The 14,589-nt window shown below is 60.1% G+C and overlaps 1 protein-coding gene across 2 annotated transcripts in view; it reads left to right on the plus strand.

Moving 5' to 3' along the window:
- The first annotated feature begins 2,180 nt into the window (after window positions 1-2,180).
- ITPR3 (inositol 1,4,5-trisphosphate receptor type 3) overlaps window positions 2,181-14,589 on the plus strand; it is a 42,654-nt gene continuing 30,245 nt past the window's right edge. For both annotated transcript variants that reach the window (XM_086476426.1, XM_086476427.1), the window contains exons 1-3: window positions 2,181-2,269; window positions 10,243-10,313; window positions 14,339-14,460. In XM_086476426.1, the coding sequence (XP_086332552.1) occupies window positions 2,181-2,269; window positions 10,243-10,313; window positions 14,339-14,460 (282 nt within the window). The remainder of the gene's footprint in view (window positions 2,270-10,242; window positions 10,314-14,338; window positions 14,461-14,589) is intronic.

Here is a 14,589-nt window from a genome sequence, read left to right on the forward strand (position 1 = left end):
GGTTTATATTCCTGAAACCTGTGTGTTTGTTTGCGAGAAAAGAGGACAAGAGGGAAATAAATGAGAAAAGCATCGTGCTTTTTTTTTTTCCCTTCCGATATTGTTTTTACAGCAGGCAAGTTTTAATTAAAGTGAGGAACTAGGGCACTTGTGCTGTCCAGAAGATGTTCCGAGGATGTGGTCCTTTTTCACCAGTGTTATATTGGGAGCCTGGAGCTGCTCGCCCAGCCCTGTGGTGCGGGGTTGACTGCGGAAAGGCTTTTTATGGGCTGCAGGGACCGGGTGGGCTTTGGAGGGGTGGGGGGGGGACTCCATCCTGCTCACAGCTCCCGGTGGTGATGGGGGTGGGTTGGGTGCAGCAGTGTTGGGTGCTGAGTGAACCCTGTGGCGCCATCAGGCTGGACAGGGCTGGGGACAGCGGCTGCAGCGTCACCCTGGCTTAGGGGTGCAGGAGGAAAGCTCGTGCACTGAACAGGGGGAAGGTTGGGGCAATGGTGTGAGGACAGGAGGGGGACAGAGGTGGCGAGAGGTGAAGCAGGTATGAACTGGACCAGCCTGGGAGCGGCGAGTTGGCAGGAGGCAGCTGGGCTTCAGGAAGCTGCAAGTGCTTGCCTGGGGCAGAAAAATCCAGCAAGAGCAGCTTTGTCCTCATCTGGGGCTTTCCCTGCTCCCGGGTGGTGCAGGATCCCCAGGCCTGCCCCGGGCTGGGGGAAGTGGTGGCCGAAGGGCAGCTTTTGGGGTGCAGGAGCAGGGATGGGGACAGACACCTGCGGCTGCCAGTGTCTGGTCCTGCCGCAAAGCAAGGAGGGGGATGAAGCAAACGGCAAGAGCAGGACCTGGGGTGGCAGGAGAGGGGCTGTGGGGAGCAGCAGGGGCTGGTTGCAGGAGCCGGGGGCCTCTGTTTCCCCCTGCTACGTGTGGGAGGGGGCTGGGGGCAGTAGGTACATCCCAGCTGCATCGGCCGCTCGCTTTTGCTGGTGGAAGCCAAGTGTGGCTGTGCTCGCTGCTGGCTCGCTGCGCCCAGTTACAGGGAGAACACCCCGCGACCCCTGTTGCTCCCAAAACACCCCGTGACCCCCATCACTCCCCAGACCCCCCCATGACACCCATCACTGCCCAGAACTCCCCGTGACGCCCATTGCGCTCCAGAACACTCCCCGATCCCCATCGCTCCCAAGAACACCCGGCAACCCCCATCGCTCCCCAGACCACCCCGCGACCCCCATCACTCCCAAGAACACCCCACGATCCCCATCGCTCCCAAGAACACCTCATGATCCCCATCACTCCCCAGACCACCCTGCGACCCCCATCGCTCCCCAAAACACACATCCCCCCGCCCCCCCCCCCCCCCCCCCAGTGCCTTTCCAAGCGGTGGAGCCCCGGCCGAAGAGCAGCAAGTTGTAAAGACCCCTCCGGGGCCGGTTGGGGGGGGGGGGGGGGGGGGGGGGGGGGCTCTGTCCCGGGGCTCAGGGGCCGAGCACCCCCGGGGGGACCCCGGCAGCGCTTCCCCACCCCCCCCCCCCAACCCTGCCGCGGGGGCCGTTCGAGGGCAGCGGGGTGCGCACCCCCCAGCACCACCCCCCCCACCCCCCCCCGCTCCCCCAAGGCGAGAGACGGGGAGAGGGAGGAAGGTGGGGCCTCTTTTTGGGCATCCCCCCCCCACCCCAGGCGACTCTGATTCTCCTCCCAGACCAAAAATATTTGCATGCTTTTTCGAGCAGAACTTCCTGATCGCTCTCCATTGGCTGCAGGTACAAAACTGTGCCGAGACGGAGCCACGGACAGCCGGACAGATCTCCTGCAAACCTCTCCTTGAGCTTCATCCCCACCCCACCCCCACCCCCCGACCCCCACCCCTTCCTCCTCCTCCTCCTCCTCCTCCTCCTCCTCCTCCTCCTCCTCCTCCTCCTCCTCCTCCTCCTCCTCCTCCTCCTCCCCGCTGCACGCCCACCGCTCCCCTGGCTCCCTTCCTGCACAGCACATGTAAAAGTTGTGCGTGGGGCTCTCGCCGCCGTCCCGCTCCCCTTTGCTCGCAGGGAGCCGGGTTGGGATAAGCTCCCCCACCCCGCAGGAGGGTTTGCCCCCCCCCCCCCAAGCTCCGCTCGCCCCATGGTGGATTTGGGCACGGGGAGGTGATTTCGGGAAGAAGAGGTGCTGCTCCGTGGTCGAGGGCAACCATGAATGAGATGTCAAGTTTCCTGCACATCGGGGACATCGTCTCCCTGTACGCCGAGGGCTCCGTCAATGGCTTCATCAGCACTTTGGGGTGAGTGAGGTGCTCCCCGTGGCTGCCCGACGAGCGAGCCTTGGTCCTGGGGCCAGCCGGCCACCACGGTGGGATGGGACGGGAAGGGAAGGTGGTGCTGAGCCTGAGCCCCGTGGGAAAAAGGGGCTGGAAAGCTCTGGGTGCTGCAGCAAGGATGGGCACAGGTGCTGGGGAGGAGAGGATGGGTGCCTCTGCGCTCTCCTCCAGCTCAAGTCGCTGCTGGGGGCAGGATGTGGCCCTGGAGATAACCTGCAGCCCACCCTCTCGGGCAGCCGTGGCCAGAAACTGGGGTTAGGGTTAGTTTCTAACTAAGCTTCCACTCATTTAGGGGCTGGGGGAAATGAAATGGGCTTAAGCAGCGTGAGGGGTTGGTGGGGTTAGGAAGGGGTTGTGTGTGTGGCTGAGCAGGATGGATTTGGGCTGCTGGGATCCCTCCTGGGGCACGGGGTGATTAAGTGCTTCCAGCCCGGTCTGGTGTGGCTGGAGGCTGCCATCCCTTGGGACAGGCAGCGATGGCGGTTGCTGTTCCTCCTTGGGGTCCCACACGCTTGGTGCTCAGCGGGAATCGCTGCAGGGTCACCAACACAAGGGTGCCCATGGCCACCAAGTGCTGCTTAGGGCTGGGGGGGACCACGGCGCTGCCAGGTCCAGGCTGAGCCAACTCCTTGCAGCCTCTTGGACGTGTCAGCACGGGTGAGAGCGAGCTTGGGGACCCGTCCCTTGCCTCTCCCGTTTCCGTGCAAGCCCATGGTGCTGCTGAAGCAGCACCCGGGCAAAGCCAGGCCAAGACCTTCAGTGACACCCTTCTCCATCCGCTGCTTGCTCCTGCCAGGAGGGTTTGCCCTGCGGCGTGGGGAGAGGCTGTGTCTCAGTGGTGGTGAGGGCTCTGGCAGAGCTGCTGGATGCCCCAGGGCACAGGTGGGTTTTTTTTTCCCTTACCCTAAAGCAGGGACCCAAACCTTGCCCGCAGCCCCGAGCGGGTGGACGTGGGGCCGTGCCAGAGCTCCTGCCCCATTGCTGCGTGTAGGAGAGGCTGAGCTCAGCCAGGAATGCTGACTTGGATGGGATTCCTGGGGCAGGAGCTGCCCGGCTCTATAATCTGCGATGAATGCACTTGCTCCCACATGCCTTTGTATAACCGGCGATGTACATACCTTCGCCTGCACGTGTTCGCATCCCCACCGCTGGGCACGTGCAGCCTCGGCGTTAATGCCCACCGAAGCCTTCCTCTGACTGCCCGCGGGATGCTGCCCAGAAATGGGCTGTTGGGTGCAGCAGGGTGCAGACTCAGGCACCAAATCCCTGTGTGTGCAACTGTACGGTGCCGGGCAGAAGGTCTTGCACATCCAGGATGCCCAGCCCTCCCTGGATGGGTGGCAGGACAATCCCCACGGTCCTTTTTGGAGGGGTCTCCTTGTAGCTGGCCCGCTCTCCAAGTGCCAGAGCCACCCCAAGGCAGGGGCTGCAGCCTTGGCAGCTCAGCGCTGAGCACTCCTCCAGACTGTCTGTGAAATCGGGTCTGGAGGAGGCTCCGCTGGGGCTCAACACCAGTTATTAGCCCACGCAGCATGTCCCAATGGCTCACCGGGAGCTGAATTAAGAGTTTGGAGCTCCGATTCCTTTGCAGCTCTGGCCCCAAGGTCTCCCTTTCCGCTGGGCGCTTCTCTAGGCTTACTTACGAGCTTCTGAAAAGCAGGGCTCGCTTGGAGACCCTTCTCTCCCCGGCCCCAGCACGGCTTTCGCTGGGCAGCCCCACTTTCCCCGGGGTTCTGCTTTCTCCGGGTTGTTTCCCGCCTTCTGAAATTGTTTTCCCTTGTGCCCCACAACCTGGGAGACCCAACCACACCTTAAATCACTCCTGCGATAAGGGACTGGGTGACTCACTGAGAGTGCTTTTCCCTAGGCCTCCTGCCACAGCTTTGGACCTTATTTAGCCCATTTGCAAGGCAAATAGCTCTGCCAGCCCCACGCCGGGTGCTGTGTGCCAGCTGAGCACCCTGCTGGAAGCACTCCCTCCATCCTTCCTCCCAGAGGGACTGGTTTTGGCCGTGGGATCGCTAGGGGTCTGCAGTGGGAACCTCTGTTTATATGGGATGATATGGAGTGTCTCTGGATGCGGGTCACAAGTGTCACGTTAAGGGACGTACCCCGATGTGCTGGTGCTGTGACATCCCGGCAGGGCAGCGAGCTCCTTCCCGAGAGCTCTGCTGGGATTTCCGGGGTGTTCTGAGTGATGCAGGTGGGAACATCAACTAAGTACCGACCCTGTCCACCTGTTCTTGGGGTGCCCCACTGGCGGGAGACACAGCGGAGTTTGGAGCCACTTGCACCAAGCTCCTCTGCAGCCACGTTTGCGAAGCGCCTGGAGAGGCTGAGGAAGGGGAAGGGGGTCTGACGAGAGCACGGGGAAGGAGGTGGGGTGTGTGCTTGGGGATGCTTCCTCCTGCCTGGCTCTGCTGCAGCTCGTGCTTCACGTTACACCCATTAACCGCAGGGCTTCGTCACTGGTGGTGTCCGGCCCAGAAGCAGTGGGTCTGGGAGCCCTGCTGCTCCGGGGACAACGTGAAGCCGTGCCCTGATCTGCAGGAAAATAGGCTGGGGAGGGTCTTGCCCAGAGCCAGCAGATGGGGCACTGGCTGCTCTCACCGCCCTCGCCTTCAGAGGAACTGGGTGCCATCGTTTGCAGGAGCTTGCCAGGCTCTTAGCAGCTCCGCCACAAAAGCAGCAGCAGCCCCGGGTGCATGGGGGTACCCGGGGGCTGGAGCGGCCACTCGCGCAGCAGCAGACTTCTCCCATCAGACAAGTGTCCCACGGTCAGCAGGATGCCTTGAAAAGCACCGAGGAAGCAGGATCAGGCCCCTTAGTAACACTAAGTCTCGGTTTATTTTAGGTTTTGAAGTGCTTTCCTCCTGTTGTACAGGGAACTGGCTGAGGATGGCGGAGGGGGTTGGTGGCAGAGGTGGGGGGAGCCCTGCAGACCCCGGCTGAGCCTCCTTTGCTCCCAGTCCCCCAAATTGCGCTGTCGAAGGTCGCTGGGCACAAAGCCTTCCTCCTGCACACCCTCTCTCCAGTGGGTGTTTGCTCTTAAGGAGGAAAAACATCCCGCCGAAGGGTGGGGAATACTCCTGTGTGCTCCAGTGCTGGGCTAGGTGGGGGGACGCTGAGCCAAAATACCCAAACTAGCTAAAACACTGAAGACAGCCCAAAAGGAGGAGGTTACTTAAGAAGTCCCATGGGAAGGCATGGTTGCTGTAAAGCAGCAGCACCCCAAGGTGTTGGGGGAACGGGGCTGAGGGCAGCCACGCTGCTGGTGGCATCCCTTGGCCATGCTGCTCAGCGCCCTGGGAGTGACATGGCCCCTTGGGGGTGATGGGGGGGACGCGATGGGTGTATCGGAGCTGCCAAAAGTGGTTTTGGGGACATGGGAAGGTGCCTGGGAGGAGTCTGTGAGATGCAGGGACCCGAGGGTGATTTGGTTTTCCCTCTTGGCTTGATTCGAGGCTACTTCTGGCCAGGAGGTGGGGAAGGACTCTGTGGGGCTGCCTGACTTTGCTGCCGTGGCTTCACTGCTGCGAATTAAAGATGTCCAAGGAAATGGCAGCTTGAAATGAGTTGGGACAAAAGCAGCCACGTGGGTCAGGGACGTGGGGTTGGTGCTGAGCAGCAGCTGCACCAGGGCATGGCACCCCACCGCGGGGGAGCTTGTGTGTGCAGCTGCTTCGCTGCTCAGGGGCTATCGCTGGGAACTCCCGGGAGAGCTGTGCTTGGGGAGAGGGAACTTTTGGGACTGGGTCTGGGATGGGGGGAAACGGCCGCTGATGTGGGGATCATCCAGGCAAAGCAAAGCAGTGGCCAAGCAGGGGAAGGAGCTTGGAGACCTTCATGGGTTCCTTCTCCAGCGTGATGGATGGGGTGATGCTGTGAGCCCTGGGAGACACTGCTGCCACGAGTGTCCCTGTCTTATCTTGTGTCCCTGATAAGCAGCACCAAATGGCCAGGGCCAGAGAGGAGTAGAAATGCAGTGCAGGTGCCTGTGCTTGCCAGGGGGATGTGCTGCCCCATCCCTGCCATCCCCGGGGGGCTCCCAGGACCTGCTGGGGGCTCGGGGACCAGCACCGTGGGCTTGCGGAGGGGAAGGGCCGATGGGAAACCTGCCTGAGTGGCAGTTGGCTGTTTAAGGTGAAATAACACCTTTGGTAGCTGTAATTGTGATTGCAGGTGGATTTGCAGGGTGGAGCCGTTCAGGGAAACGCAGCTGGTTAAAGGGTAACTCCAGCTCTGCCGGGTCAGGACGAACTCGTCTCTGCGGGGAGGAGAAGCATGCGAGGCCAAGAGCAGCTTCCTCCTCCCGGCACCAGGTCAGCGGAGGAAAAGCTGCATTTTTTTGTGGCTGCCCTGCGTTCCCTCGCTTTATTTTTATTTCTCCCCGTGGGCTCAGTGCCCATCCTGCACCTCGAACCAGAGGGGCTGATCTGGCCCCATGCCCAACAGCGAGCTCTCCTTCCTCTCCCTCCTCCTCCTCTTCCTCCTCCTTCTCCTCCTCCTCTTCCTCACCTCCAGGGGTTGGTGGGCTTTGTAGTGGGATGCTCCTGCCTGGGTTGGGGCTCCCCTTCTCCCAGAGCGCTCCTTCGCCACGCACCCCAGGACCGTGGCGTGCCGGAGCTCCCCTCGGTGTCGGATACGCCGCGGCCAGGGAAGACTCTGTCCCCTTCCCCAGCCCAGGTTCCTGTTGCAGGAGCGGTGCCTCCACGTCAGCCCCAGCTGGCCGCCGTCCCCAGGGAGGCTCGGGGTGTCCGACCGCCGTGGATTGCAGCGCTGGACGAGCTGCTTTTCCCCCTGACCTCCGGCGAAGGCTCTGCCTCGCACGAGGCCAAGCGCGATGGCCCCGGGCCAGGGAATCACTTTGTGCTCGATATTTTAAAGCGAGCAGAAAGCCCCACTGGAGCCACGGCGGTGACTTGCAGGGCTTAAAGCTCACCAGACGCTCGCCTGCAGGCAGGAGGCTCATCCATGCGCAGGGTCCGTCCCCTCGTGCTCCCCGGGGGGGGGGGGGGATGTGATTTGGAAAGGCAAAGTGTGAAGTTTTCATCGGGGCATCCAGCTTGCGGCTTCGCTCGGGGTCTTCCTCCAGGTGCTCAGACACCAACAGCCCCGTTTTCTCATTAACACCTGAGAAATGAAAGCCGCCCTCCGCCTGCCCGGCGTCCTCCCCGCAGCTCGGTGTGGCAGCGAGCGCCCGCGCGTCCCTGCTGCTCTAATAGCAGAGGGAGCTTCAGTTTGCCCCATCCCGCTGCGGTAATGCCGGTTATTAGTGGAAGCATGTCCTGGCCCCAGCAGTCACCCAGGTGACTCATGTCCACCCTGTCAGAATCCTTTTATTTTCAGCAATTTTTAACTGGAGAATGTTAGTCCAGAGTATCAGTTTAATAAAAATAACACTTTGCATTCCTGCAGAGCGTGTAATCCTAGGATTAAAGATGCTGAAACTGCCTTGAGATCATTAACTAATTAAGACTTCCAGCCTGGCAGGTCACTATCTCTAATCCTGCCCGGTGGAGCGGTAACGCCGGGCACAGGGAAGCAGCAGGCGAATGCTGCAGGCAGAGCTGGTGTGGGTGGGAGGCTCCCGTGGTGTTCACTTCGGCACTGAAAATGGGCCGCGCAGGTCAGGCGCTTCCTCGGAGACCCCCAGCCAGGACCATGGAGGATTATTATTGTTTGAAGTGCACAGATGAGTTGGGCTCTCTGCTTTTGTAGGCACTGGTGGGAGCTGGGCACGCGCCGAGGGTCAGTGCTTCACTCCATGCGCCCGACGTGTGGGTTGGTCGGGGCTCAGCCCTCGGTGGTCTTCGCTCCCAGGCGCATCAAAAGTGTTTGTTCTTCCCTGTCCCCCATCAAAATAGTAGTAATAGAAACCAAAACCACCTACAAGTGGCAGTGGGGCTAGACTGAGGCTTTGCATATCTCCTGCGGGCTGAGGTGTGTGGTACGGCCCCTGTCCGCAGCTGCCTCTGCTCCACTCTGCTTTTCCCCCTCTTTCCTTGTCCTCCCAAGGCTCTGTGCCCTGCAGGAGTTTGGGAATGTGCCAAACTACTTCCCTGCTGTCGTGGCCCATGGAAAAGGCATCATGTTTGGGCAGCCCCTGGTCCGAAGCCCAAAACCCCCTGTGCTGCCGACCACGAGTGTTTGCAAAGCCAAGGCAACCCTGTCCGGCGACCTGCTCACCATGCATTTACTGAAACTTCGTGGGTTTTGGTTTCTTTCACAAGCTTCTGTGTCTTTGCTAATTGTTTTTAAGCTTCTGCTGCCACGGAAAGTGTTAGAAAAATTGCTTTTCTCTCTTTGTTTGAAATCTAAGGTTAATCTCCCCCAACCCCGGGAGCTTTAAAGAGAGCAGGGAGCTGGTGGGGGGGCAGTAGCAGCGCTGGGTGTTCAGAGCACCCTGCCAGCCCGTGCTGCCTCTGCCAAGGATGCAGCAGTGCTGGGGTCCCCGGGGTCCCAATCCATCAGTGCGGAGGCCAAATTCCTCTCTGCCGAGCTATTGAAAGGAATTTTCCCCTCCTCCGGAGAGCGGCTGGGCTGGGGGAAGGAGGCTGGATCTGCGAGCGGGATATCTGTCTCTTTTGCCAACCCTTTGCAGCGCAGCGTGTTCATCTCGGGCCATGTTTTGGCTGTTTGGTTTGTTGGGGTGTGTTGAGAGTCCCTTGGGGGGCAGAGGGGGCAGCACAGGCTCTGCTGTGCCCTTTGCTGCCGTGCCACTTGCACGTGCCTCGTTTCTCCAGGCTGCCTCTTCCCTCTTGTCCCAGGGACAGGGCTGCCCTCATGGCCGATGCTCCCTCCCGGGGTGGCAGTGGGTGCATTCCTGCATCCACTCGCCTGCTCACCAGCTGCCTGAATTCAGCCTCCACAGGTGGGGACACGCTTCTCACTTCCTCACCCCCGGGGCAGGAGCGTAGTTTCTCTCCCTGCATCGCTTCCCAGGGGCTGGGAGAAGGTGGGCGAGCGGGTGCAGCCTGTCTTGCCAGAGCTCCGAGTTCCCTTGAAAGCCTCACGGGCCGTGCAGATGAGTTCTGGGTGGCCCCGGCACCACGAGCCCCTCTGGCGACGCTCGTCCCTCTGCTCCGAGCAGAACTTCATGCTGGGTTATGTTTTGCCGTTCTTGGTAGCTTTGAAAAACAACATCCCACCCATCCCAAAATGGGACCTCGGCTCCCAAGGCCAAGCCTGCAGGATTTTGCTCAACACTGGGAAAACAAAGGGGTGGGCAGGGAGGAGACACACAGCCCTTTGCATCTGATGGGCAGAGCCAGCACTTCTGATCAGATAATAATTAATAACTGGTTTCGGGGGGGCCCCTGCCACCTCCATCTGCAGCAGCTACACCCTCTGCGTCCCGGTGGGGTGAGCTCCCAGCCAGAGAGTGAGAACCATTGAATGGAAGTTGAACTCACCACGTTTTTGCCAGATTAACAGTGAAATAATGCCACAGCCAGTGCACCGTACTGGGGGGGGTTGGATCTGGCTCAGCCGGGAGCTGGGCAAGGCAGGATTCGCTCCGGCAGATCGTGGGCGTCAGAGCCTCCCGCACGGGTCGCTGAGCAAAGGGCCCGGCAGCGTGGCTGACACGAAGCATCGTGTTTCTTCCCTGCCGATGTGTATCTGTCGCTGTTTGCCTCGAGGGACAAGGATGAAAAAAACCCACGTGGAAGAAACGGCGGGTGGTGGCGAACGAGGGGCGAACGTGTTTGGAGCAAGCGCCCGAGAGCGGCTGCTTGCTCCAGGAGCCGAGCGCTGTCGTGCTAAATATTTATAGAGTGCAAAGGGGTGGGAAAGGGGAGATGCAGCTTTTGACGGTGTCGGTTTGGGCCAGGGGACGACGGCGTGGCGCTGTGGTTTGTGGCAAAGCTGCTCTTGCTCGCTCGGGCCCCGTTGCTGTTGCTGACACCTCGCTCCCGCTTTGTGTCCCCATGCAGGCTGGTGGATGATCGGTGCGTGGTGGAGCCGGCTGCCGGCGACCTGGACAACCCGCCCAAGAAGTTTCGAGGTGAGGCTGGGGGCCAGGCTGGGGCAGCTCCATCACTGGCGTGAGCAGCCTCAGGGATGATGCTGGCCCTGAGCATCCATGCCAGGGATGGGGACTGGGATCCTGGCAATCCCAGCTAGCCTGGGGCTGGGAGGTGCTGCTTGTTCTTTGCAGAGGAGCCCAGAAGGATCTTGGATGGCCTCCAAAGCCTTGTTTCTGTGGCTTGGCCAAACCACCTACCCTCCTCTGTTTGCCTCTGGGGGCATTGACTGGAACCACCTCCATGCTGAGATGCTCCTTGGGACCCCTTAGCCCAGCCCGAAGGAGCAGGGGTAGCTGGGAACCATCCTTGGCAAAGATGGGTCCGACCATCCCAAAATGCATCCCTCGGGATTCTGGCAGCTGGGTGTCTACCTACCGGGAGCCAGGGACAGGAGGGGACAGACAGTGGGGCAGTTGCAACAGGCAAAGTATTTCAAGGCGAGCCTGTTAGCAGTCAGCACTAATTATATCTGCTGTGCTTGGCTGCACCTCAGAGAGAGCCGAGGGATTAAGCCGCCCATTTATGAGGCAGGCAGGGTTTAGGGAGAGATGGTAAATCCCGCTCTGTCCTCAGCCGTCACATTTTGGGCCACGTCATCTCCTCCGGTGCTCGGGGCCACGCTCGTTATTTCCCATTTGGGCGAGGGGCAGCCCTGGGCAGGAGCGGGCAGCCACGGCCAGGTCCCGGCGGAAAAGGGGATGAGTCAGTGGAAGCCGGGGCGGCTCCTGGCCTGTGGAAACGGTCTGGAGAAGCCAGGACAGGCCGCCGGGAAAAGGAGATCGTGCCTCCCGCTTCCTCAGTTTGCAAGCCCTGGGGGCGGCCGGCGAGGTGGCCTCGACCTTCTGGCTCGCCAAGGAGCAAACGGCTGCACTGAGCCCGGGGGATCCGATCCCTGCTCCACGCTGCATCTACCTGGGAAACGCTGGGTTTGTGCCTGGCTGCCCCGTGTGCTCGGGACGCTGCGAAACGCAGGGGAAGGGCCATGGCCCAAAGGGCGTCCCAGTTGCATGGAGCATATAGCTGGGGAGCGTACACAGAGCTGTGCTGTACTCGGGGGGATTTCCCCAAACCAGTGATTGCACTGTTGGATTTGGGGATTGGTTTAGGGCAGCCTTTCGTTTCATCCCAACTACTGTAATTTCAGGCCCCCTTTTAAAAAAAACCTTTTGAAATAGAGGTTCCCGACTCTGCTTTGTGCCTCCACCTTTCTCTCAGGGTGGCTTTGACACCCCTCAGCGGGGTGCTGTGCAGGCACCCTTCCCCTCTGAGCGCCCTTCCCCACGGGGGGTCCCACCCGACCAGCGACCCCTTTCTCCGTGGGATCCATTGCCACTAATTTGTACGTGAGGCTGATTAACAAACCACCCGAAAGCTCCTCCGAGTCCCGCAGCCCTGCGCAGCCCAGGGAGCCATCCCGGTCCCAGACACCGGTGGGCTTTCACCTGGGGCTGGATGGGAAGCGCTGGAAGCAGCCATGGGGCAGCCCATGCCAGCCTGGTCCCAGCAGCCGCACCGTCTCCCTGGCTGGACATGGGCGGGTGTGGAATCTCTTTTCTAGGCGAAAGTCTGGTCTAGACTCAGCCCCGCTCCACGCAAACCCTATCAGGATATCCAGCCGCTTGTTTTAATGGCCGGAAAAGTAGCGGTCTGCCTTCTCGATAGCTATCACTGCGAGGGAGGTAAAAACAACGGGCTGCTGCTGTTTCCTTGCAGCAGCAGCAAGAGGCTTAAGAGGATTTTCATGTGCTGTTGCCGTCCCCATATCCTGTGGCCGGACCCTGCCCTATCCTGCGCTGCGGTGAGGTGCACGCAGGTCACGCCGGGGCCCGGCTCAGCTTCCCGGTGGAGAAACAGGACCCTTCTCCCGGATTCAGGTCCAAATGTGGGTTTTTTTTTTTTTGGAAATGCCAAACCCCACACAGGAGCCCTGTCCCTGCGGTGAGGGATGCCTGGCTCGGCTGCGTCGCACCGGGGCTCGGCCCTCCAAGAGACGCCTGGCACCTCTCAGTTATTTGCTTTTCTTTGCGGTTTCTTTCTCCCCCAAGGCTCTTCCCAGCCCTGCGTTCAGGCACGTCAGGAAAAAAGCAAATAAAGGGCTTCAATCCCGCGCTGAGCTGGCGCCGCGGTGGCTGCAAGGCGAGCGGGCAGCGAGACCCCCGGCTGTGCCGCTGCCCAAAACGCTCCGTATTCCCCCTCCGCCGCGGGTCCGCAGGAGGTTTTGCCTCTGTGGCCGTGCTGGGTCGTGGCGGGTTGGCCGAGCATCGCCCTGCTGGGTTGCTCTCGCCGGGCACTGCTGACGTGGGAGCTTTCTTCGGCTTCCCTCTTTTCCACCCACCATCCGCCTTGCAAAAAATCGTCGGTGCTTAGGCCCGGGTGCCAAAATCTCCGGCTTCCAACACAGGCTTTGCTCGAGCCTTTCTGCGTGAAAACTTTTCCGTGCCTCAGTTTCCCTCCTTGCAAAACGAGGCTTAGTACCAAGAGGGGGATGTCAGGCAGCCCCTCCGGGCAGGGCGTGCTTAGAGCCAGGGGTTTGATTTGCACCTATCTCTTAATAGCTGTGTTGCTTGTTTTAATTTCTCCCCCCCCCCCCCCCTCCATCCCAGTTTCTACTTTCTACAGGTTCTTCTGCAGCTTAATTAGCAATTTAATGAAAGCAATTTAAGGTGCTGCAGGTGGCCCAAGTGTTTCGGTAGCCCTGCTCGGAGGCAGTGGGAGAAGGCAGCCAGGCATTGCAGCAGCTACGCGCAGTCCCCGGTTAAAAGCCCGGCGTCCCGGCCTCCTTGGCACGGGATGTGCCATTAGCAAAGAGAGCTGTAAAACGAAATGTGAAACTTGGCCCCTGCCCAGCAGCCCGAGCCGGTGAGAACTGTGCTCTGCGCTTGTTTGTTCGGCACTCCCAGGTAAATAAATACGTGCTTGCCAGCGACTCGGGATTGGAGCCAGAGATAGAAGGGATTTTTTGTTTTAATTATTTTTAATTTTTTTTTATTTTTGCGTCTGAAGTTTTTGGGCTGCTATTTCAGGCGTAATTAGGGCGATCCAGGCTGCAGAGCCCTTCCTGCCCTCGTCCCATACAGCTTTCAGCCCTGAACGAGGGTTTGGGAGTTGTAAGTGCCTCCTCATCTCCAGACATCTGCTCTCCTGCTTCAATTCCCAAAGCCTGGACCTGGGTGTCTGTGCTTTTCACCCTCCCCATCCCGGCCACAGCAGCTTGAGGAAAAAACAGGCAAATCGGGACAATCTGCAGAGGACGGATACACTGCAAGCGTTTGGAGGAGCTGGGATGCAAACCTGTGCCCTTCAGGTCCCCAAAGCGTTTCATTTAGGACTTAAAATGCAGCTATTGACACACAGATTTTGGGAGCGGGCGCCCGTAGCTGCCAGCACCGGTGATTGTGGGCAGCCACGGAAGAACAGCAGCACCTTTGCAATACCCTGATGGCACGGACGCCCCAGGGCAGCGACCTGCGGTCCTGCTCGCTCAGGGGGTCTGGTGGGTGGGGTGGCAAGGGAGATGTGGAGGTGTCTGCTCACGTCCCGGTCTCACAGCGCTCGTGTCCTGCTGGCTTCCCTGCCTCCCTCCCGGAGGGATCCTCTCTTCTTTTGGTACAGCTGGGCTTTATCAGTGCTTTTTCTCCCCCTGAAGTTTTCCTTCCCAACTTGCACGGTCATTTCCAATGAGAACACTTCTAATCCTAAGTCCAAGAATTGGAGTCACTGCTGGACTCATTCTTTATCCTGATTTGAAACTATTCCACCAGCGAATATAAGGTGACGTGACCCTCCAGCAGTCCTGGCCAGGTCTCCCTTGGACCCCCAGCAGCAGACAGGGTTGTTGTGGGCTAGGAGGACCATCTCCCAGCGCTGCTGCTGGGACAGGAGCAGTGTCCCAGAGGAGCACTCGCCCCTGCCCCTCGGTGACTTTGGCCCCACTGGGGTCACACGGGGTGGCTGGCGACCGCGGGGCTGCAGCAGCCTCATGCTTGCCTTCCTCTCCTCCCAGATTGCCTCTTCAAAGTATGTCCCATGAACCGCTACTCTGCCCAGAAGCAGTACTGGAAGGCCAAGCAAACCAAGCAGGACAAGGAGAAGATCGCGGATGTGGTGCTGCTGCAGAAACTCCAGGTGAGCAGACCTGAGGGACCGTCCTCCCCAGAGCGGACAGTCCCCGCGGGTTGGTCGGGTGATGACATCCAAACCTCTGGCTGTGCAAATCCCGGTATGTTTTGCTTCCCAGAAATCAGCCTGCATGGA

The sequence above is a fragment of the Leptosomus discolor genome, chromosome 21, assembly GCF_034619465.1.
Source record: "Leptosomus discolor isolate bLepDis1 chromosome 21, bLepDis1.hap2, whole genome shotgun sequence".
NCBI classification, from domain to species: domain Eukaryota; kingdom Metazoa; phylum Chordata; class Aves; order Leptosomiformes; family Leptosomidae; genus Leptosomus; species Leptosomus discolor.